At 41.7% G+C, this 25723-nt stretch overlaps 1 protein-coding gene across 10 annotated transcripts in view; it reads right to left on the bottom strand.

Annotated features, from left to right (window-relative positions):
• The window catches only part of TMEM229B (transmembrane protein 229B), a 60697-nt gene that overhangs the window by 14465 nt on the left and 20509 nt on the right, over positions 1-25723 (bottom strand). For 4 of the 10 annotated variants that reach the window (XM_044435925.1, XM_044435921.1, XM_044435924.1 and 1 more), the window contains exons 2-3: positions 11832-11880; positions 3395-4551 (exon numbers count right to left, since the gene is read on the bottom strand). In XM_044435925.1, the coding sequence (XP_044291860.1) occupies positions 4021-4551; positions 11832-11861 (561 nt within the window). In that variant the 5' untranslated portion in view covers positions 11862-11880 and the 3' untranslated portion in view covers positions 3395-4020. Of the gene's footprint in view, positions 1-3394; positions 4552-11831; positions 11881-12170; positions 12236-20000; positions 24144-24220; positions 24444-25723 lie in introns of those variants that run through there. The other 6 variants (XR_006415289.1, XM_044435923.1, XM_044435928.1 and 3 more) reach the window with 6 other exon arrangements.

Raw genomic sequence — 25723 nt, 5'->3', positions numbered from 1 at the left:
TTATAGAGTTCACATGCAGCCCTACTGGTACTACTCCTTCCATCAGAGAATACTTGGAAGATTTTTTAAAAAGATGTTTTCTAAAATTTATGAAAAGCTACCCAATGTATTTTCAATTTGTCTTTACATTTTTTGGCTGGGGACTAAAGTTTACAACAATGAGACGGTAACAGAATAATTGCTTTCACAGTCTCCATTAAGTATTACCATTTCAGGCTGCAATTTTATACTCACTTTATATAACTTTAGAGGGGCAAAGTAACCTGGCAGTCATCTAGCCCATTTCCTTTTTCACTTCTGGAAAAAGACCCATTAAATTCAAACGGGCTTACTTCTGACTACAGATATGATAAGGTTTCACTATGGGAGAAATTAAGATCATGATTCCATTCCAAGAACTGCCCCCCATCTTGCTTTCAACTCCACTTGAGTGTTATTGTAGAGTCCGTGAGAAAGCATTCTTCAATGCATGGCACCATAATACACACAATACACCATTTTGATTTAGAAGTAATTTTTTTAAAGAGTCAAAAACCGATGAACTGTAACAAGAGCATACCAACCCCTGTGTGTTTGTTGAGGATTTCAGGTAGTCTATAACCATCAGGACTGATAGCCATGGGTAGCCTTCTGCTCCATGAATTTGTCCAAGCCCCTAAGTGTGGTCACACTATGGAGTTGTATAAAGGCAATACGATCCTGGCAGCTTCATTTTCAGTTCCTTCCCTAATTATGGCTAACATGAATTTTTCCTTTTTCACAGCAGCCACAGATCGGGTCAACATTTTATTGAGCTGTTCACCACAACTTCAAGATTTCTTTCTCAGTCAGACACTGCTAGCTCAGGTAACCATAGAACAGATGTGAAGCTGGGATGTTTTATACCAACATGCATTTCTTCATACTTGCTTACAATGAAGTGCATTTATAATTTTGATATCCATTCTCCTTGCTTGGAATTTTGGAATTCCTTAGAATCCCATTTTTGTTTTAATTGCCCTAAATAATTTGGTGTCACTAGCAAACTTGGCCACTTCACTGCTTACTCCTTATTCTGGATAATTTCTGAATAAGTTGAAGAGAACTAGTCTCAATAGAGAGTCGTGTGGGATCCACCATTTACATCCTTCCACTGGGAGTTTTATAATTTGTTTTTACTCTATTCTTTCTGTTATTGATTCTCTTCTCTTATTCCATCACTGCCAAGTTCACTCAGGAGTCTTTGGTGAGAGACTTTGTTAAGTGCTGTCTGGAAGTCCTAGTAAACAATGTCTACAGCCCACATATGGGCACCCTCAAAGAACTCTGAAGGGTTAGCAAGACAAGACTTCCTTTTGCAGAAGTCATGTTGATTCCTTTTCAGCTGGACTCATCCTTTTATATACTAATTTTTATTTTTCAAATACTTTACCTAAAACAGACATTACTGGCCTGTAATTTCCTGGACCCTTTTTAAAAAAATGATGTTACACTGGCCATTCTCCAGTCCTCTAGTACAGAGGCTGATCTTAGGTATGTATTACATTTTTATTTGCTTGTTTGTTAAGGGTATCAGAAATTGTGTATTTGAGTTCTTTAAGAACTCTAAGATAGATACCATTTGGACCCACTTTCAGTTAACGTATTAACTTTTGGCTTGTCATTTTTACTACTATTTGCTTCAGTTCTGCAGATAGAAAACATCTGCAGAATATTTCTCAAAATATCAGCTCAGGCACAGAAATCTCTCTTATACCTTCTGCAGTGAAGACAGATGAATATAATTCATTCAGCTATTCTACAATCTCCTTATATTTCTTTCATACTCCTTACACATCACATTGTTACCCAACGATCTAACTGCCTTCTTGCCTGGTTTCCTGCTCCTAATATATTTAAATGATTCTTTATTGTTGGTCTTGATGTTAGTGATATGCTCCTCAAAATTTATTTATTTATTGCATCTCTTACTATCTGCTTGCATCTCCTTTGTGCAAGTTTGTGCTCCCTTTTGTTGTCCTGATTTGGGCAAGATTTCCGTGTTCTGAAAGAACCCTGCTTTTCTCTATTAGCTTCCTTGACATTGCTCATTATCATGACCTCCTGGATTTGGTGCTACCTACCTTCCATAACCTGTGATATACATTCTAAATGAGCTTTTATTATTATGGTTTTGGGTAGCTTTTTGAGTAATTTTTATGGTTCTGACTAACCGTCCATTGCCAGCAATGGAATCACACCTGAGAGGAAATGAGGAGAAATAAAATAAGCAGACTCTCAAAAGTTTAGACGAGTCAATGATACATGTGTTATGCATAAGACTGTGTAGAACTCATTCAGGGTGGCAGGGCATCTTTGTTCCCCCACCAACACACACCCACACCCAAAATGGATCTCAATATAACAATAAACAGCCATGTGAACTGTGTGGCAAGTTGATAAATTGATCAACCATCTGCCAGTAATAATGCAGCCCCATCTTAAAGACAACACAGAAGAAGGGGCTGCACAACCCCATAAAGATATTCACATCACAAGCCCAACTCACTGCTAGTGCAATTCCATTCCATCCAGTGCAAATGATATCTGTCATTTTTCTGGTCTGGGATGCCTAGTTACCGCATACCTTCCTCTTTATGCTATCAGATGCTTGTCATTTTAAGCAGCCAGAAAGAGTTTTCATTCACAGAAGAAAAAAATAATTCTGATTGCTGCCAGATACCATGCTACTTTCTCATGACTATGCATCACAAGGATTCTGAAAGTCATACATCTCTTTGAGACTTCCACATTTATCTCAGGTTGTAGGACACTTACAGCCCTTGGTACACTGTTCACAACCCTAGATCCTGGAAACTGTTCAGTGCACCCTGCTATGAGGCAGCCAGATACCACTACCACTTCATCCTAAATAACCTTATGAAGAGTTTTCTGCACCACTAATACTGCTGTTGGTACACTGAGCACACCAGGCAGGACTTAAGAGAACATCAGTACGGATAGAAAAGAGCATAAGTATTGAACAATCCGTCATGCAGGTTTCCAGCCTCTGATGAATCAAGGTGACTTTAATGCCAGGGCCAACAGTCCACATTTATAGCCACTGGTATCACTGCTGATAGAGAATTCCCTTGGTGAGGAAGCCAGCGAGGATCCTGGTGATGAGAGATTACTAAGGAGCTGCAAAGATCAGACCTGAAGCAGCCCTTCTGTTGTGTTCCACTCCAAGGAGGAAGGACAGGTAGCAGGGAAGACTTGAGCCACTTCAGTCCCACTTTTGGCTGCTTGGCTAAAATGTGGCTTGCATAATAAGGATATCATTCATCCAACAGAACAGGCCTTTATCTGGAAGGGTGTATATGGGTGTGTGAGAGAGTGGGAAAACTAGCTCTCTAGTGAGCATTGGAATGAATGATTCAAAAAATAATCTTTTTAATATAAATCCAACAAGATGTCCAGCACCATATTATCATACACTCTGGTGCAATAAAAAAGTGTTAGGAAGAGCACACAAGAGGGCAAATTCTACCTCTCCATTTGACTGCCACTGTCAGGCTGTCTCAACAGCTGCTGATTGTTCCTTGATCCTGCAGCATCTCAGGTCCCATGGGAGGTATTGGTTGCAGGCAAGCACCAGAATATTGCCTAATGGAATATAAGCCAATCACTAAGTTAACTGGGGCATCTATGTCAATCTACTAACTTGATATTTGTACAATGTTGACTAGCATGTTCTCTTATTTCTCCCTGTATGCAGTAAAATGCAGGTAATAGGACTGGTTTCATAGTAAGTTAAAGTTACAAGTCAAACTATCCAGCCAACAGGTAACTGATATCGCTACCTGTGACTTAAACAAAAAAAAAAAAAGAGTAAGATCCATAGAAAACCTACTGATTCTGCTTTTTTCATGCACACCTCCAAACCCAGGAGGTTTGTTTATCATACAGGAAAGAGAAGTTTTGTTTTTGAGGCCGTCATCACAAGTCTCCATTGAAGGGGGCAGGAGAGTTCACTTAGCCAAGCTGTAGTTCTAAACCGATTCAGTTAGTTTTCACATGACCATTGGCCAAGGTTACAGCAGCAGTGGGAATCCCTGGTTCGGCATTCTCGTCAAAACGCAAACGCAGGGTGTTCCTGATAACTAGTTGTTCCATGATAAATGCTGCGCAGAACCATGGAATGGCATACTCCAGGGTTATGAGGCCCATGAAGTTCAAGTCAAACTGTGAATAGTCCCAAGGGCAGGCATTGAACTGGCGCAGGATGAAGCCAGTGGTGAACTCCCAGACATACGTCCATAGGGTATAAATGAGGCAGCGCACTAGGATGTTACACTTGTCCTTCAGGTACAGGTACATCTTTTCTACAATGAGGATGGAAGTTCCATAAATGAAGAGTGCCCATACACTGGTGACACCTGGGAACTTCCAGTTGAAATTGACCACAAATTCCCAAGCAGCTGTGAACATCACCTCGCAGAAGTAGCCATGAATGGCATAGAGGTACCAGCGGGAGAAAGCAGTCAAAGGTTCTGCAGCTGCCATCCTTCTGTACAGTCCCCAGCAGGAACTCTGTAGGGCAGGGAGAGGAAAAGAAGATCAAAGCCTCAGTAAAAAGGATAGCAGCACCAGGTATTGTCACACTGATGGTCAAATATGTACAGTTACAATGTAATTAATAACCAGAGTGGTACACATCTTAAAGGGACCTGCTCAATGACAAAATAGGAACTGGGGGTGCCTTTCTGTTTAACTGACAGTGTTTAGAAGATTTAGAGACAGTATAGTCTCCCATTTGACAGAATTCTCATTATTCACTCAGAATCAGAATACAGCATAATAAACTGTTGGCTCACACATGCTTGGGGGAAGTTTGTCCTCACAGCTGGAGAGGGGAGTAAATTTAATGAAACCTGAGACTTTTATGCATTAAACATGAGTAGGCTTCACTTCCATAATCTAGCCGTCCTTGTTTTGTCTTTTGCATATAAAATTTCCAGTTCTCATTGCATGCAGGCATGGGACTCCTGTTGCCTCTTTACACTTCACTTTGGCCCACCTGGGCTTGTGAACTAAAAATGGCTCAACTACAAGAACAGCTGAAAATAGGACATGTTTACACCTCTCCTAAAAAGTGATATGGGAAATTTACTTCATCACTGCTGCCAGGCAAGAGCAAGCCGAGGCAAGCTTAAGAAGGAGCCATACCATGCTCACTTAGGCAAGAGATTTGGGGTTCTCTAAATCTAAATAGAAAGCTTATGCAACATAGAAAACTGGAGGAGCAAAGAGGAGGATAAGATGCAACACAGCTGGAAAGAAAACATAGAAACATAGAAACAGAGCGAGTCAGAAGGGGCCTCCCGGGCCATCTAGTCTGACCTCCGGCACCAGCCGGCTCCGCTCACGACATGCCCACCATGTGCACGTCCAGCCTATCCTTGAACATCCGCACCGATGGGCCTCATCCACCTCCCAGGGAAGCCCATTCCACACCCTCGGGGTCCTGACTGTCAGGAAGTGCTTCCTGGCATCCAAATGGAACCTTGGCTACCTGAGCTTTGCTCCGTTGGAGCGCGTCCTGCCTTCCTCTGCAGGGGAGAACAGGTCTCTACCCATCTCCATGTGACATCCCCTCACATACCTGTATGTCGCCAACATATCCCCTCTGAGTCTCCTCCAGGCTGAAGAGACCCAGTTCCCTCAGTCTCGCCTCATAGGGCATCCCCTGCAAACCAGCCGCCAACCTTGTGGCCCTACGCTGCACTGACTCCAACCTGGCTATATCCTTTCTGTAATGAGGGGCCCAGAACTGAACACAATACTCCAATTACGGGTGAACATAAAGAAGGAAAAAGAATAATCTGGGGGAGAATTGACAAGTGACACAAGAGGTAATGAAGACATGTTTAAAAACTCAGGTCTGTTCAGATATTTTGTCGAACCCATCTGTTGAAGTGAATGAACCCCGTTTTTGCTCACACTTTCTTCAAATACTGATTTCCTTCCTTGAGTCTGGCTTAGCAACTGAGGCATAATTTTGTGCAAACTATTATTGTCTGGTGCAGATTTAATTAATAACTAGGGTGTACTGCTAAAGCAGAAGTGAAGACAATAGAATGTACCCAAGCACAGGGCTGTACAAGCAGAAAACAAAAGGGCTTATTTATGCAATGACAAACCATGGTGTTGTATAATGTCTGAACTGACCCAGTATCAGCCTTTTATGGAATGAGCGTCGGAAGCTGGAACAGATGACCCAAGAAGGGCAAAAATATTAAATGCCCTTTACAATGAACATGTAAAGCAGGGAGAAGCATAATCTTTTCAGTCCCAAGGACCAAGTTAAGTACCTGCTGGGCTGGTACGGACTACATGCATGCACACATACGTACACACAGATTCTCATACAACACTACATTCTCTCTCTGACTCTGTCTCTCTCTCTCTCACTCACACACACACACAGGTGTACCCCTGAGTACAAATAAAAACTATCTGATAAAATACCAGTGATGAATTGGTCTGGAAATTTATCACAGTTCCCAGTGTAAGAAGCAAAACCAAATATATATTAGTTTTAATTTGCCACAGCATTTTGCTGCCTCTTCATAACTATTCTGGACGGGAAGAATAAATATCAAATCCAAGGCTGAAGTCCCCCAACACATTCCCTAAACAAGGAGAAATGCTCTAGGAACAGGCTGTATGGCTCCTACCACAGAAATGTGTTCCTAGAGCATCCCTGGAATACCCTAGGAAGCCAAGAGGAATTTTCAAGCAGTTCTGTCTGGGATACTGCAGGCATGGTGCTTCCATGACAGAACCTTGCACTCACCTAGTGAGGCACAAATGATAGTACTAGCAGCTATTCCATTAGGTAGCAAGACATAGAGAGATGGGAAACAGGGCCTTGCGGTCATCTCTGATGAAGACCAGACACTTTAGGCATCCCCTTTCAGTGAACTGTTTCCACACCATCTAGTAAATATAAATACACTGTAATTTTAAGACTTCATGCCTGGATTTGCTGTTTAACTCACTACCCTTTCCCCCTTTTAGATTTTAGATGACAGGGAAGAAAGAACAGGGTAGGCATTCTTTTAAATTAATATGCATCTGTTGTAACAGTTCAGGATGAAGAACCATTTCAAGTCCCACAGAATGTTATGTACAGTTGATATTGCTACTGGGGTGTTTGAAGTTGGCAGAACCAGGGTGACTACTGCTCCATGCTAAACTGAATTAAGTGTTCACATGAAGACAGGTATTTCTCTCCATTGCAACATGTTCTTCCACAATAAAGCAAGAGCTGTTTTGTTATACCTATGGGGCATGCTTAGGTAAAAGGGGAGAGATTAGGATCAAATACCTACTTGATATTAACTGGTCCTCCATATGAGATGAAATCAGCTGACATCATGGCTTTTCCTGCTTTATAGTAATACAAAAATCACCCCTCATGGTGAAACATTTTTTCAGGCCAATATCCAACTCTAGACTTCCTGAATATGGTACATTATCAACTGCTCCCTAGGCAGATCTTAGTTAATTGGCCTCTTGAGGCTTGTGGGTTGTCACTGATGAGGTCACAACTACTCCATTGAGCTGGGAATAAATTAGGTAATCCTTAGGTTGCATATATTTCATCTTCATTCCCAGCTGCACCGAAGCACCTAGGTTTTCAGTAAATGTCATCTAGATATTATAGCACCATTATTCGCTAGAGACGAAACTCAAGATGTTATGTTCCCAATCACTATGTATGGGCGTGAAAGCTGGGCAGTGAAGAAAACTGACAAGAAAATTGATGCATTGGAAACATGTGGCTGGAGGAGAGCTTCATGGATGCCCTAGCCTGACAGAAAGATGAACAAGTCTGAGATCAAACCAAGCCAGAACTTTCCTTGGAAGCAAAAAAATCTGAGGCTGTTGTACTTCAGGCACATCACGAGAAGACAAGATTCACTGGAGAAGACAGTCAGGCTATGGACAGTCAAACAGAGAAGAGGAAGACAACATGTGAGATGGACTGAGGAAGCCACAGCCTTGAGTTTACAAAAGCTGAGCAGGGCTGTGGACCAGACATTTTGGAGGGCATTCATTCATAAGGTCACCATAAGTTGAAGATGACTTGATAGCACATAACACTAACTGTTTAGACACCGTAAAGTCCCTGTTGTTTCACCAGTAAATTTGTATTTTTGTGTTTATCATGCTGACATATGGACAATGCAGTATTTGAAAATGCCTGCATTCTGCTGGAAGTAATCTGTAAGTAACACATAATACAAATTGAATAGGGGCAATGGAGAAAGAACAGTACTAAGATCATGTGCCTGAATGGTGTAGCTAACATTCTGAAACTGGGTAATTTTTTAAAAATAGTTTGCAGGACATCTAGTGGTGCTCCTAGCACTTCACATAATTCTAGGTCTACTCTGTATAGCTTTGGCATTTCATTTAGTACTGTGTCACTAGTCATTTTGATTCAGATTGGCTTACTCCCAGCTAGCTGTGGAAAAAACAAATGAATTAAATCTGCTAATAGAACCATTCAATGCAATCTATCATAGCTACTCAGATGTAAGTCCACTGGTTTCAGTGGGACTTACTTCTAGGTTAATGCGAGTAGAATTGCAGCATAAATGTAGTTTTCTATTTCCTTCTTATACAGATGGAATTAGTATTTTTTCACACAATGCAGAATTGGCTCATGGAATCTGCTACCACAAGATATGGTGATGTCCACATGCTTAGGTGGCTTTTTTAAATGGTTAGACAAATTTGTGGAGGAAGTTAGTTCTATCACCAGCTATTAGCCATAATAATGAACTGGAGTCTCTGAAAACCAGATACTAGGAGCCTTCGTGTTCAGTCTGTGTGCTTTTAAGAAGGATTTGGCTGCCAACTTTCAGTAACAAGAAGTTTAGGTGGATGGTCCCTCCGTATGATCTAGCTGGGCTCTGATTACGTGTTACATATTTCTTCTTATTGTCAGCCTCATACTGTGTACCTTCCAACGTAGCCTCTCCTGGTGGTAAGACATTTAGCAAGACTTCTGAGTAAGAACATAAACTGTGAGCAGACTCTTATGGGAGAAGTTGACCTTCCCATAGTCTCACCACAGGCCATTTAGGGACTTGCAGATCAAAACCAGCATATTGAATTGATCTCAGAAACGAATGAGAAGCCAGGGTAGTTGGTTCAGGAACAATATTATGCATGCTATAAAGCACACTCTAGATGACATCTGGACTTTGTGTTTTGCACTAGTTGTAGTTTCCAAATAGTGCTTCAAGGACAGCCTAATGTACAGCACTTGAGAGTCAATTAAAGTATAGATCACTGTGGTCAGGTCTGCCTTCCCCGGCAAGGCTTGAAGCCGGCACACCAGCTAAAGCTGGCCAAAAGTGTTCCTGGACACAGCTGCACTCTGGCACTTAAGGAGCAAGCTGCAAAGCTGACTTTTCATAGGGAGAAAAATTCAGGAAAAGGTCTGCTCCCAATTCGCACATTTTCCATTTTGCTTGTTGCACAGTTGTACAAACAATATGAAGCTCTGTGCGCAAGGGAGACCAAACCAGGTATGGGCAAACGTCAGGCTCGCAGGAGCTCCCCCCACCCCATGTGTGCGTGCGTGTGTGTTGAATCAGGGATCTATCAAATGGAACAACAGACCGGTAAAATAGACATATAATTAGAGTTAAAGAATTCTGCAATCAGGAACTTGATTTAACTACTCAGACTAAATGGAGCTCATAGTCCTTTTTTCATAAAAGTCCTCTGGGACTTGCCCCTAGTTTTTTGCCATTTCTGCAGCATAATTAAGGGCAAGAGAGGAGTCATTTTGTTGCTGCTTCTGAAAACACTTGACAAGTGAGAAATTCTTGCCAAATTACTGTAAATTATCCAGCGTTCTGTATGTAGATCCAGGTATAGGACAGGGATGGGCAGAAGATGCGTCACCTTTCCGCAGGGAGAAACAGAAATGAAACAGGAAGGAGAAATCTACACAAAGGAAGAAAAGTTGGTTGGTCTTTGTCCAGAACAACCTGTCCTGCCTTTCCCATTTTGCTGCCAGGACCTCAGGACCAGTTTCTCGATGCTTAAAAGTATAGATTCTACATAAGAGTTATGTGCTGCATCCTGCCTAGGAGAAGTTTAATTGCCAAAGAGTTTCAAATATTGTGTGTTGACTGTCTTCCTAGCTTTGACTTCTACAGATTATCCCTTCCGCAAGCATTGCTTTCCATCAAACATTGTTAGCATTACATGTTCATTGGACCCTCCTACCCCTTTTTTATTCCTTGGGTGGAGAGATTTCACTGCAAGAACCAGGGCAAAATGCTTGTTGACCAGCATGAATGAATGTGACCTGCTGCTGACTGTGAAGCCTGCACCTCTTTGCCCTTTTGGCTTAACGTAATCTTCTTTTGTCATTCCTTTTTATTCTAGCTGTCTCTGTACAGTGTACTTGAGAGCCAAGTCAGTGTTCATCTGTGCCAGAGCCCAGGGAAGTGAATTCTTGAGAAAAGAAAGCAGCAAGCAGAGGCACAGTGGGAACACCTAAAACAAACCTATGTAAGATAGTTTGCATGCTTCCCTGCTTGAACTTCACAGTCTAAATACAGGGGAAGAAATGAGCACCAAAGCCTTTTGACATCTTTCCTGTTCCCTTTGCTGATCAAGACTATCTCAAATAATGCAAAAATGGCCGAAGTGTGGCCAAGACACTTTAAAACTAATACTTTAATAATAAAAAAATCTACAGAGACAGCACCTGATCATAAGTGAAGAAAATCAGCTGCCTTGCACTTACTATGACTAGATAACATTAAAAGCTAGGATAAAACAAAACAAAACAAAACATTAGAATTTAGGCAGCAGGACAAAACCAGCCAGGATTCCAGCTTGTCTGGCCTATAGCTGCAAGACAACCTTACAGAACATCAGTTCTCTGGAGTCATGAAGGACACTCTGGTTATCTAATGGATCACTAGATTTCTGAGGCTGTCATCTTGCAATGAGAAAATTGCAAATTTCTTCAAATGAATTCAGGGTGTACAGATGTAATAAAAATAGGAGTCACAGCACTTAGTTCTTCAGTAGGGTGAGCTAAGCATCTTCATGCCATGACAGTCATACTAATCAGTAAATCAAGCAATTCAACCAATAGTTTTGCCTTTTCATATGCCTTTAATTTTTAAAGTGCTAACTTAAGATTTAAGAAACACATGTTCCACCTGTCAAATGAACCTTAATTCATATTCTTAAAGTTGGGTGGAGGAGGCAACCATTTTTTAAAGTTCTAGAACTGCTTTTGAAGACTGATGGTGAAGTAGCTTTGTGACATTACAGGGAACAAGTCAGTCAGAGCTGCACACAGGCAGCGAGCAAGAAACAGGACAACACATTCCCTGAACCCCACTCCTTAGGAGACGATTGAAAAGAACATGGTTGCTGTGCTTTCACTGTGGACCAACTGCCAAAATTATGCATATCTGGACTTACCCACAATGCTTGCCCATTTAATGAGGTAATTTTGATAGGCTTCAGTCTCGGAGTACATGTGTTGCAATTACTACTGGTGACTCCAGAGAAGGTGTATTGAAAATCCACCAAGATTAGGTGTATCTCCACTGAAAGTGATGTAACTATGCTTGCATTTAAGGAAATTGTGCAGTTTCACCCCCAGCAGAACAAACCGCCAATGAATTCAGGATCTGAAGACCACATAGTATATAAACATCTGTTAAAATGTATTTCATGGCTTTTAGTGATTTTCTGCATTTGAGAAATTGTTCTAAACATTACAAAAGCATCTGTTTCATTGGCAATTCACAGCTCACCTGCCTAGATTCCTCCATATTCACAGGCATGTCTGGACACGTACAATTCCTACAAGATAAAATTAAAAAGTGAACTAAGATTGTAGAAAAGGTCAAAATGTCCTAAGAGGCTCACACTGGAACAAGCAGGGTTCCAATCTCTGAGCTGCAAAAGCTACCTCCTAGGATGCTTATTCAGAACACACAAAGAACTGATCTGACTTACAACTGTTACCAGTGCCAAAAATACACCTCTCACAGCTTGTGGGTTGTTGGGCTAGAAAGGTCACTTAGTATTCCATTTTTACTACAAGCATTTTAACAAGCTGGAAACACATAGACAGAGGTGCCATGCCTTACCATGTAAGCCTAATGGGCCTCAAAACCCACATTTTCCAAAATCACAAGCAACTGAATGATTCGCCCTGTATGATAAATGAAAGGGGGGGGGGGGAATCAGCGTTAATACTCTGCCATCAGCTAACCAGCATATAGGTACCTTACCAATACCTATGAACAGCACAGCTAAGATGTGATCAGGAATGTGTTCTAAAATAATTCTGCACAGAACAGTTTGTACTTGTGTTTTAATCAGCTTCAGTTTACTGTCAAAGATGGCTGTAGTCTGAACTGTACACATGGAAAATAGGTTTCATTATTAAACATTTAATTTATAATTTATGGATGAGGGCTTCAGTAGAAGTAAATGAGGGGACAGCTAGTCTTAAAGATACTGAAGAAACTGGAGACTGGTAGCAGTCTATATGCAAAGGATCCAGTGATGCATTCTTGAGAAAAATAAGAGGTACTGCACCAGCAAGGCTGGGAGAGTGTTTCTGTAGAAAAGGGAGAACTGTCTTTATCATATGTTATTTGAAGTGGTAGTGAGACAGTGAGCATTCTAGAACTGATAATTGCATGGAAAATGGAGAGTTAGATTGTTTTGAGAATAGCTCTTGCTGATGTAGTAGCTAAAACTACAGTTCTAACATTGCATAATAAAGTGGGGTGGGGGAACAAATGGCAGTCTGCCAGAATTTCATGGGAAGAACCAACAAAGTGATAGAGAAGGAAGAGAATGACATGGAAAAAGAAAAGAAACTGAAGCACAAGGATGACAGCTTGTGAAGAATAGGTAAATAGCCCCTAGATATGTTTGAGAAAGAGACCGGCCTCGGAAGGATGGTGTGAAGAAACCAGACTAGTTGTACCAGCCCAAATATTACCTTCAGCAAAAGTACACCCAGCTCTATTTATTGAGATTTTCAGAATGTGCAAGTTCATGCTGTATAGTATTTCCACTGAATCAGAAAAGGGAAGAAACAATAGTATTTGTAACAAACTAAATTCAATGCACCATCAACAATTCTTTAAGGGATGCTTAAATCTGAAATTGGAAGCCACTGTGGGTTTAAAGGTATATTCTTTCATGCTATTCCTAACCCTTGTACCATGATATTCAAGGCCTTTTTCAGCACAAAAATGTTTGTTTGCCCTTTGTCATTGTGTTCCTTCCTAAATGCTCATTTGCTAACTTTATGGAAATCACACACACAGGGAGAGATGAGAGATCCTGACCATGATGCACAGACAGGAACATGCTGCACTGCCTGCATGGAAACAATGTCATAGCCCTGTTTGCACAACTGTGAGCTTACACAGGTACAACTAGAAGTGCAAAGCCTGGTCTGCTTGACTGAAGACCTGCTTTTTGCTAAAGCTCCAATTGCACTGTGTGTCTGCAATTTGTTCATACACAGCACCTGTTCCACTGAATGCATGGAGGGTGGGACAGGGCAGGGTCTGCTGGAGTGATCCTGTCTGTGGCCCCTTCCCCTGCTTCAGTAAAAACCTACTTGGCACATCAAGACTCGCACTTTACCGTTCAGATTTGTCAGAACATTGCATACAACTTTATTCTTAGGAGCTAAGTAGTGTCTTTTAGGGAGGGCAGGAAATGTAGTACCTCCCTCTGTCCCCCTCTCCCAAAGACACACAGCATTTCAAGCCACATGCCTCAGGAGCATCTATGTGTCTAGTAATTATGAAGTATAAAAAGTAACAGTCACAAATCTTAATACACTTTCAGGAATGTGACTTTCAGTTTGATACAAGAAGACAACTTTGACTCTTTCTGTGAATCCTTTCCCTGCTCCAAAATCTGACATGGCACTTTTGTGTGTACTCCTTAAACCTGAGTGATACCCCACCAAAATTTAGCATACAATAGTTGGGATAGATTTAATTTTGTCCTGGGCCTATCAGATAATGGCTGCATTCCTCCCACTATAGATGGGACAAAGAACAATGGTACCCTATAGAATGTTTATTAGAGATACATATCCTCCCAGTCATTTTGTCTCTCAAGGAGACCATTAGCATGATGTAGACAGTTTTGTCTTCAGTCTTTTCCTCCAAAACTGACCCCAGTTCTGTCAGTTTATGAAACCCTAAAAGCCATTTTATGCCATTTAGCTTATCTTGCTAGTCTGACTGTCTCCCAATTTCAGCCACCCCTGAGCACTTTCTTCCAACTCTGTTCTTAGTGCATTTTGCCAAGTGCTGCTGTCAGACATCTTTAATTGATTTAATTGCATGGGCTCCCAAGTATAGACCCATTTAAATAAATAGAGGATACATACTGGTAGTACTCAGTGTCTTTCATTTAAAAGGATAATGTTGGACATTCCAGTTCCAGAATTCCTATGTCATGTATCATCTCAGCTATTCTATATTAATTATTGCATTGTTGCTTTTGTCTGCTTTTCCAGGACACTATGAATTTTAGCTTCTTCCTAGATTTAACCATCATTTCATATATTATACAGAAATCATGTTTGTCATGACTACCTTGGCATTTGCTGCAGAAAATTAGTGAAATCTGAAAGATATATAGATCTCTAAACAGCTCGGGATGCAGGCTGGATGTGTGATTAGCCAAAACGCTGCAGCCAGTGTCCACTGCATGTCTGGAACTGCACCCCACTCCCCTTCAGGCATTAATGTAACAAATGCCACTGTCACAATGGCATAACCTCAGCAAACATGACTGCTGAAATGTTGATGGCCCTTATACTGAACCCTAACATAACAGTGTAGACTCCACAAATCAATATGCTCCCACATGGCCATCACATTTAACCTCGTCCTCCCTTGGGTAAGAAAAGCTTTTTAAAATCAGGACTTGGATTTCATATATAATTATGGTTTTAGCTAGCAAAACTCTCTGAAGTCCCATCTGCATCTGAATGTGAGAGAGTAAGGTATGCTGTTAAATAATTGACTATCCACATAATTCTGGAAAGGTAGGAAGTGTACATTTTCTCAGTGCAATCATAACATTAGAAACTAGATTGCTCTTTGGAGTTCCTAGACCTTTTCTATTTATACATCAATTATTAGCAAATTAATATTGTATTAGAAAGGAAAAAGTAAAAACAGTCTTTGCATTCACCATTTGCTTTTCTGGCAAATAAAGGGATAATAGAGTCCACAAAACATATCCACTCAAAAAGCAGTTATCCAGTAACTGCTTATCGCTGTCAGTCAAGAGGTAATAAAATGCAGCAGCATATAATGGCTGAATATATTTTTAAACTGCATGCAGAAGTTTAACTACTTTTCTGATAGCTTTTAGCTATTACAGGACTAACAAAGAAAAATAATCAGTGTGCTGAACAGAACAGGGAAGGGATGCTGTAAGAGCACCTGCTGTCCATGCAAAAGGATGGTTCAATCCCTACCATCTCCGGAAAGGTGGGGGGGGGGCTCGAGAACACTCCTGCGTTGCCAGTAAGTTTGTAGCTGAGCTAAATGGAGCAGTGGTCTAATTCAGAAGAAGGTAGATTATGTCCCTGGAATCCCTAGCAGACTTTGATTCTGAAAAGCCTTGAATCCCTCTACCAAAAGCTCTTGAGCAGTGCTGGGGAGCTTACAGCCCTCTACATGTTGTTGGACTCCATCCCCTACTGCCAGAATGGCCAAGGATAATGGGCAATGAAATACTACAGCATCTGGAGAGCCATACGTTCCCCATCCTTGTTTTTGAGGAAAAGTCTGCAGGACCACCAATTCCGCCATTGGAGCCTGCTTCAGTTCAAAGCATGATACACTTCTCTGAAGTACTTCCATGAAGAAAAATGCATTGCATCAAGAATTCTACATGTGAAATTCGCATTTCCTTGTTTCACAAACGTCCGGCATATACATTCTAGGAAAGCACAGGCAATCACCAACACATGACCTATCTAAATATAGTTTGCGCAATTTATTTTCCTAAAAGGCTGTCTAGTCCAGAAATTTAGCATATTAGAAATAGTTGTAACTAACACCATATGGACTTATCATTTACATCATTTCTACTCACAGCAGATTTTTTTGTCTGCCCAAAACATTCATAGGACAAATACATTGTGTGGATCTGCGCTTTTTTAGTGTCAAAAATCAGCCATCTGACCTTAAAATCTGCCCAGTTTGATGGTTCAAAACATTAGTTCTGAGTTTGTGCAAGTGCTCTCGGCATTAGCCTCTTTGCCAGGCACAGAAAGAAGAATTTCTTAGAATGTCCTAAGAATTCTATGCATGCTTCAACAGGAAAAAAAATCCTTCAACTCCCAACATTTTTCAGCCAGCCATACCATCTTGGAAATAGTGGGAACTGTAGGATTTTTTCCAGCCTAATCACACATAGGATTGTTCCCTTACCTTGATTTGTTTTAATTAATTCTAAGAAGGAACAAGGTCCATTGGGAATTGAAAAGGCAAAATAGATATTCTCTCTCTTTAAGATCATGAATCAAGTTAAGGAAAGAATTCATTTTAGAATTCTGAAGGACAGCCTAAGTAATTTACTGAATAATCACTGTCCAAGCAGAAAACAAAAGTTCAGGGCTGCTTCATATATGCATGGAGATATGCTGACATGTAAGAATACATCCATTTGCTAGTGTTAATAGGATAGTTTTGAAGCAGGGGCCTATGCTCAGAATATGTTCCGCATGTCAGGGCTTGGCTCTGGAATGGCAAAAGATGCTTTTGACCATATGCAGAATGTATCTTACAACTAAGTAACCACCACAGCCTAGCCAAAGTCACTGAAAATTAGGGAACAGTCTCCTCAAGTTAAGCCTGAGACCTTTCTTATTATAAAATAGCCATGTGGTAAAGCAGGACATGCAGTCAGTATGCAAGTACAAGAAACAGGGCCTTTCCTGTGATGGCCCTCTACTTATGGAAAGTCCTGCCATGGTATGTGTGTGTTTCTCCCTCCCTGACTGTTAATGAACTGGCCTTAAAGACCTGGATGTTCCAGTCAGCTTTTAAATGAGCGGCTGCCCATTATTTTATCAATTTTGCTGCTATTTTAAATGTTTTATGATGCTAATTAGTCAACTGTTAGTAGTTACATTTTATTGTTTTAAACTGCACTGAGGTGGCTTTGTGTTGAAAAGTAGTGTACAAATATTTTAAATAAAACATTTCCACAAATATCTACTGCAACTTCATTCACTGTAGCATAGTTTGTGAAGATGGACTGATATGTATCATTTAGTTACATCCTAGTTTAGTATGTAACTACTGAGGCAACATATGTTAATGTTGGCTGCTAGTGGGTATGAAGCCAATGTAGGCCATATAGTTATATTATGATGGTTACGTAACTCTTCTAGCCATTATAAGGGAGTATTTTTCTATTCCGTTCTAGAAAGATACAATAATGTAGAGTCAAGGACTGATCTTTAAATTACATGAGCCAATTGAGAGTGTAACTTCTGAGATAACTGTTATTGGTGTTATGTGCCATCAAGTCATCTCCAACTTATTTATTAGATTTTTATCCCGCCCCATCAGCCAAAAGGCCCCCTGGGCAGGTTGCTTATGGCACCCCTATGAATGAAAGTCCTCCAAAAGCTATCCATGACAGCCCTGCTCAGCTGCTGCAAACTCAAAGCCGTGCCTTCCTGTAAGGAGTTGATCCATCTCTTATTTGGTCTTCCTTTCCTTCTTCTGCCTTTGACTTTCCCTAGCATGATTGTCTTCTCCAGGGAGACTTGCCTTCTCATGATGTGTCTGAGATAATTGACAAAGTATATACAGGAAACTTGATTAAAATCCCTGATCAGACCCTTCACCTTCCTTTTTGAAATCTATTACCTGAGGAAAGTGTCTTTTTGGCTTAAAACACTTGAAAGTGTAAGCCTTTCTCATTGAAACCAATGGTGACTTCCATCTGCTGTCACTGTTGCTGAATATTTACTGTTGCCCCCGAGATGTGTTAGACTACAACCCCCTTCTCCTTCAGCCATGAAAGAGTTGTTATTCAACACATCTGGAGAACACCAGGTTGAAGACACTTGACTTATTGTTTGGACCCATTTATTCTAATGAGCTACTGTTTCAACACAGGGATTGCTGGGTCTCTGAAGTGGTTTACCTGGCAGTTAGCCAGTCTCTTGCTGGTTCTCAGCAATTATCTTACCATAGGGATTATGTTCTTACATCTGTGGTTCACAGATGACTTAAAAAGCAGTAGAGACATACTGTATGGCCAGTGATCACTTCTACCCTTTTAAGCTGCATCACCAAGGCATTTACTGGAATCTGATGAAACTTGAGTGAGTCAATCAGACCAGATTTGGTTCAATATCCATCATATTATAACACAGACATAAGAGATTAGAAGGTGGGATGGGGTGAGGAACAGTCTTGATTAGTTGGGCACCTTAAGCCCAAGCTCTGCATCTCCTTTCATCCCTGCGGCTCTGAAATCAAGAGTGGGGAACATGTGCTCCCCCAGAGACAGATACACTGCAACTCTCATTAGCCCCAGCTAGCATAGCCACTGGTGATGACGGACAGAGTTGCTATCCAGCAATTTCCCTGAGCTAGGATTATCTGTGTACAATGGATTCCTACTTTTTGAAAGAGGAAAGGAAATGTGAACTGCCCTCTTGAATGAAAGCCCATATTTGTGTCACTGAAGAAAGATGGAGGGCCTATCCGGTGTTTTTCTTGGCTATGTGAGCTATACACGGTGTTGTTAATGGCTAGGCTGCCCTCCCAGGATTATACTCTTTGAACATTTAGTTAATTAGATTATTTGCAAGCTGGTCCCCTTCTTCATACATAAGCATTCACAGCAACAAGGGAGAGAAGAACATAGGGAGGAACTCAAAGACACAATAAGGACACTCCTGTGCCTAAAGAGGAAGGGTAGCAACTTCCATCTGACCATTCCAGAATTCCATCAGTCTTCCTAAAGGGAAGAGTTGTAGATGGAATCATTATCCTGGGAAGCTACAGCCAACTCCAAAAGCAGGTGATGTGTATCCCAGGTGATCATGCACTCACACCCAACCTCTTACTCATTCAGACAACAGGAGCCAAATATGCCCTTGACAGCCAGTGTGATGTAGTGGTTAAGAGTGGGGGACTGGGACTCAGGAGATCTGGGTTCTAGTCTCTGCTCAGCCACAGAGTCAACTGGGTGACTTTGGGCCAGTCACAGACTCTCAGCCCAACCTACCTCACAGGGTAGTTGTTGTGGAGATGAGATTGAGAGCAGGAGGAAGCTGCCTTGCGTTCTTTAAAAGAAAAAAAAAAGATGGGATATAAATCTAATAAATAAATAAACATTTCTGAGCCACTTGAGATTCTCTCTCTCAAAAGGAGAGTATTGAATTAACTGAATGAATGCATCTGAAAAAGAGAATTGACGCAGACAGATACAGAGTGAGTCAGAAAGGGTTTCCTGGGCCATCTAGCCTGACCCCTGGCTCCAGCTGGCTCCACTCATGACATGCCTACCATGTCCAGGGAGCTTTATGTACAGAAGCTCCCTGGACACACTGAAAGTCCAGGGACAGAACTGATTTTCGAGCATTCTCCACAAAGGAACAAACTTCTGGAATCCAAGCAAAACAGTTCACCAGATCCAACCATCTTCTTGCACCATTTCCACACCCTGAATGAAGTCAACCCAGGCCACACCTGCACTGACTGGAGAAAGGAACTGGCTAGGAGGAGAGGCCACAGTTGTTCCAGTGCTTTTTTAACCAGCCAACAAGCACCAGCCAGTTTAGAGTAGGGATCAGTCAAATTTGCATTTCCTGTTTGTTCACAGCAAAGCCCTTTTGGATAGGTTGCCTTACCAACTTGAATTTTCATAGACTTTCAATCACTATTTCCTACCTCCTTGCTCAGCCAGTGACTAAGCAGATGGGCCCATGAAAAGGTAGCTGCAGTTGTTCTTTTGTTGACATATCACCAATGTGCAAATGCCTGTAGATATGGCAGAAGCGAAGAGAGCAGATGGGCCAGTGATGAATGCAGCATCTGCTCCCCTGCTTCAGAGGCCTGAGACATCTCCCATAGTTGTCTTTCTGTGAACAGCAAGCCTTCTGCACCATCTGCTATTCCGCCCTTCTCTTATTTGAAACACATACATGCAGATGTAAGATCTTAAACATTGGAAGCTTCAGCTATTCATAACCACCAGTATCTGTGGATTAACAAGTGCTCTTTAATACATACCAAGTCTCGGCCCCAGAAACCCAAGATGTAACTCGGGAGCATGTGGAGTGATCAACAGTGCTCTTGAGCGTATGCAGCATTAATACTGTATAAGAGAGTCATCACAAGCAGTGCTCAGATCAGGAGGAGTGGGGCCCAGCACCTGTTTTTAGAGCTCGAGCAGCACACCTGACCCGGTTCTCAGGTACGCAGTAAGGAATTCTCTCTCCACACTTTCTGCTCAGGACAGGTGTCATCACACGACTGTTTATGGCAGTTTAGGACAGGAGTGACTAAAGCCACAGGATACGCTGTCTGCTGTGCAGGGTACTTGATGACAGATATCTGGACCAGCTGGCCCATGGGACTGACAAGCATTCCCTCAAGGACCTTAGTCAACCCTGGTCTTAAATTTCCATCCTGGTGCTGTTGCAAAGGCAGCAGTACTATGAAGTGTCCTTAAGGGGAAGAGCAGTCTTGAAAGAAATGGAGACGTCTTTACTCACTCTGAAATTAAAGGGTAGCCAACAGAGTGGCCCATTCAAAACTGAGTATCACCTGCTAATGATCACAAATGAATCCAGTTCCTGTACATGCCATTTCAGTCCAGTCAACAGCTTCTCTTTTCTCTCGGGCTTTTATTCCTTTCACAGTACAATATTTTTGCAGCTTAATCTTAATCTTGCAGTTTTCTTGCTGATGCATGTCTCCAGGCTGAATTTCCCTTCACTCTATTGACTGTGCATGGCCATCAAGAGGGCAAACAATTCATACCACTAAAATATATAGATAAACATTCCTGGCCACAGAGGAAAAAAAGGGGAAGGTATCATGCTTAGTTTACACTGCAGTTTTCATCCTACCGTTGCTGCTGGTAATCGCCCAAGTCTTGTTAAAGGGAATTGGTAAGATTTGGGTATAACCTAGCATTCTTGACATTTCAGAGGCAGAATTCAAAATTTACATATGCTTCAGAATGCCTCAACTCAGAGATAGATATTTTTAGTCTGATGGGAGCACCTAAAAAGTATACTGTTGAATTGGTGCAGAATAGGGGGCTAGAGAGCTCCTTATGAGACCAGGTTGCAATGTCTGGGGCTGGTTAGCTTAGAAATAAGGAGAATGGGGGAGATGTGATCATAGAATAATAGAGCTGGAAGGGGCCAGAAGGCCATCAGGTCCAACCCCCAACAGTGGTGTACAAAATGATATAATATGTGGAGAAAATGGATAGGCAGACCTTCTTCTCCCTCATTCCCAATACTGGAACCCAGAAGTCATCCCATGAAGCTGATTCGTGTGAGGATAGATAAAGGGACAGATAAAAGGAAGAAATTCTTCATATGATGCATAGTTCAGCTATGAAATTCAGCTGCACAAGTTTGGCCACCAATGTGGACAGTTATAGAAGTGAATTAGACCAATTCCTGGAGCAGAAGCTATCAATGGCTATGACACCTGATGGCTCTATGCTACATTCGGTATCAGAGGCAGTATATCTATGTATACCAATTGCTGGAGAACATGGCTACGTGTTAGGAAGGTGTTGTTCCATTCACGTCCTACTTGTGGGATCTTGTTGGTAGCTGGTTGGTCACTATGTGAATGGAAGAGTGGACTAGATGAGATGATCCAGCAAGGGTCATCTCATGGCCTCTCACAGTCCCTGCTCTCTCCCTGTTTTTATGGGACTGTTCTGTATACCAGCCTTCACTCATCAATTCCTCTTCTTGACAATAGGAACACAAAACCTACCTCCCTGCAGGGTTACATTTTTCCACTTAATCAGAGCAGGGGCATCTCCTGCCCATTGAAATGATTGCATTCAGCAGTGCCATTTTGTGACAGTGAACATGCCTATGTAGCTAGAAGAAAAAGATCCACCAGGTGCAAATAATAATAAAAGATAAAATAATCATAAAAGAGCAGAGTGAAGATAAGAAACTGCCTTAACTATCAGGCCAATGGTCCACATAACTTAGTGCTCCAAAGAAGGTCAGGCAACAATTCTTCACTGTCTCATAGAGGAGTATTTGCCCTGACATCTAAAGTTCTTTTAAATGGAAAGACCAAAGACTGAAATGAGACCATTTGGATGCAAAGTATGTGCTTTTTGAATGCGCAACAGACCAAGGTATCAATAGTACCAACATAAAAGCTAAGACCCCTAATACTGAACCATTATTCTACAAAACTGAACTCTCCCGAGAGAAGTCCTTCATTCTCTCTTCTAGGTTATTGCTGAGAAGCTCAACCATTATGACTTTTACACATTCATTCTGAACACCAGTCCAGGACCTTGTTTAAAATCTACATTGTTTCAGGAGGGGCCTGGAGGTAGCTGTGAACAAAACACTCCTGATCAGATGTAAGTTACTAGCACCTGATGAACTTGAATGCATCTTCTGTTCTAACCGAATTAAAAGGAGTTGCTCTCCTGTGAGCACACAAAGCAAGGGAACTCCGAACATATGCAGATGCCTAACCTAACCACCAAGCCACTGCCGTGATGTCCCTACTCTAAGTGTAACTTGAACTGGCCAGCCTAAAACCCTAGCAGGAAATATCCTTCAATTCTGAAACATTCGCACATTCACCCAGTCAATAGACTTCCCTCAGAAGCATGGCTTTGTAAAGCCTCATTAGAAAGTACAAATTCATAAGAGTACCAGTAATCTTGGGAGTTTCCATTCACCCCGGTACAAAGCTATTGAACCTTTGGCTTAAGCAACTTGAGCACACCCAAAGTCATTGTTTCCTTTGTGTTCCTATTTTCTAACCTGTAATTGCTCTTGATCTCAGCTTCTTAGCATTTACAGGACCTTGATGTGAACAGTCTATGAACCTGTGATTCTCTTTAAGTCTGTGTAGCAGATCATCCGTTCCTAGCCCTATTTTTCTCTGATCTTGATCTGTTTCTGGGCCTTTCTCTCTCTCTATTGGCCGACTACTTTCCTCTTTCTTGAACTAAGTAGAAATGCAGAGTTCTTATCTGTCAAATCAAGATACTAGAACTCAGGGGAAAATAATGCTCTTATACTACTATGTGTTACTAACTGCACAACCTCTTGCCCCACAAATCAGAAAGGTGTGATGGAACATCCTTGTAAGAGACAGGTGGAGCTGTTTGCCACATCAGGATGAAGTCAGCCTATATGTGCAGTGAAGTGTTGGAGAAACAGTGCAAGCAGCCTTCAGAAGAGCTTCGTATTTATTTATGAAAAGGTCCAGGATGTTGTGGGGCATTAGGACAGGAGAGCCTCTAAATGTAGCAACATGCGACACATGCTGGCTTCAGTCACTGGCAGGATGTCATGCCCCATAACAGAACTGTTGCCTGGAGGAATGGGGACAAAGTGCTTTGCAACAAATGAGTAACAAGCGTGAAAATAAGGGAAAGGTTGTAGGCCACTAGCAGCGACTTATATGACAGCACACAAACATGATTCACATGTATCAGTCCAAGATCTCTACAGTTAGAAGAGATGGGTAATGACCTCTAGTATGAAACTGTCCTTATCCGTGTTATTTTGGGGGCATTTGGGAGGTGAGCATCTGCTATAAAGAGGTCGAATTCCATCTTGCTCTGGGTGTGTCTGCTCCAGAGTTAGTGATGTGAGGTGTATGGAAGTAGGCCCATTTCACTGGTGCGGCTGATACATGCATTTTGTTAACTCACAGAAGAGCACAGCAATCCTTAGAACTAACAAAGCAAACAGCACACAGTTCCTCTAACCACAAAGCCAATTAATCTCTGGCATCCTGGTCCCCTTATCACAGAGGGGCACAAGAATGGCAAAACTGAACTGGAGCAATCCAGCCATCCAGGTGCCAGGTGATCTTGGCCCTGGCAACGGTTCAAATGTGAAGCATCTGGAGAGCAAAGAGCGTTACTTTACCTTGCAAGGGCTCATTTCCTGGAGCAGCTCTTTGTGCCCTACGGGACTTGTGTAAAACTATATCCTACGCACAGGCAGCTCACCCATGGAGGAGGCCCGTCTCTTGCCAAGCAGACAAGTGAACGCTGCACCCAGCTGCTTACAGCTACCCAGAATCTCAGTCTCAAGGGGAAGTTGTGCAAAGGTTGCTTCCTGTTTCAAACCCCTCCTGCAACTGCAGTAATGTTAAAAAGTAACTGTACAGATGGCTGAAATCCCTCCCTCCCTGCCACACACACAGAGAGAGAGAGAGAGAGAGAGAGAGAGAGAGAGAGAGAGAGAGAGAGAGCACATGCTACATTAATTCCATCAGAGAGTGCTGAAGAGTGCTCATATTTCCATGACCGGCATGACTAGTTTGGTTTGTGTCAAGAGAGCTCATGGGTGCACGCTATAGGGCATGTCAGGCTGTGGCCAGCTTGAATTCTTGCAATTATACCCATCTGTGCTTCTTGCATTGAATGCTGCTGTTCTTCCTATCCTGCAAGTAACCCAAGGTGGTGTACAGGGTTCATCTCCTCTCCAGTTTATCCTCACAACAACCCTGTGAGGTGGGTTAGGCTGAGAGAACATGACCGGCCCAAAGCCACCTGGTAAGCTCCATGGCTGAATGGGGACTAGATCTTCTGAGTCCTAGTCCCACACTTTAACTGCTATGGCACATTGGCTTCCAATGTGTCTCAAGTGCTTGGGGTTACCTGCTCCAAGTGCTTGGGGTTTCGGTGGATTAAAAATGTGGTTAAATAAATTGCACATCTGTGGGAGAGCATGGGCTGTATAAACCAGATCATAAATGAACATCAGATAAATGAATGGGGCATAACAGAAAATTACATAACTACTCTGCAAACCACAGTTGGAAGCAGGGTATAAAATGCTTTAAGTAATTAACAAAATATATCAGATGAGTATGAAACAGCTTTCACAAGCATATCTATCGCATACTGGCATAGATGGAGTATTATAGCTCTGTTGGCAAGGATAACATTTCCAAAGGTGGGATGCACCTTTAGGTCTCCTCCTAAATTGGGCATATTTCCTCCAAAATGTGTCTCAGTCCAAGGAAAAAAAAGAAAGATCAGATGCAGTAATATACAAAGCCTTTCCTTCTCTCCTTTGCAATTAAGAAAACATGGAAGTAATTAAGTCTGAAGGCAACTCTTTCAGAAACTGTGGTTTGGTGTGGTTTTAAATTCCTGTTTTTAGCTTGCACTGACGGCCATATCACATGACAATCTCAAAAATAGAGTAAATAAAAATTATTAGAGAAAACAAAAAGAAATCAGATCTTTAATATTTAAATTAGACTTTAAAATGGTATATTGTTTCTTGAAACAAAGAAGGTAGATTTAATTTTAAACTGAGTTAATACAAATCAGCATTAGTCTGCACTTAATCTGTGATAGAAGACATCATGAAAACATAACACATGCTGTGTTGGAACATGGACATTTTAAGCTGTGC

This window comes from Varanus komodoensis, unplaced genomic scaffold (assembly GCF_004798865.1).
Source record: "Varanus komodoensis strain SLA01 unplaced genomic scaffold, ASM479886v1 scaffold3, whole genome shotgun sequence".
In the NCBI taxonomy this organism is placed as follows: Eukaryota; Metazoa; Chordata; class Lepidosauria; order Squamata; family Varanidae; genus Varanus; species Varanus komodoensis.
The sequence above is the reverse complement of the archived record's forward strand: the minus strand, read 5'-3'. Positions and strand labels throughout refer to the sequence as shown.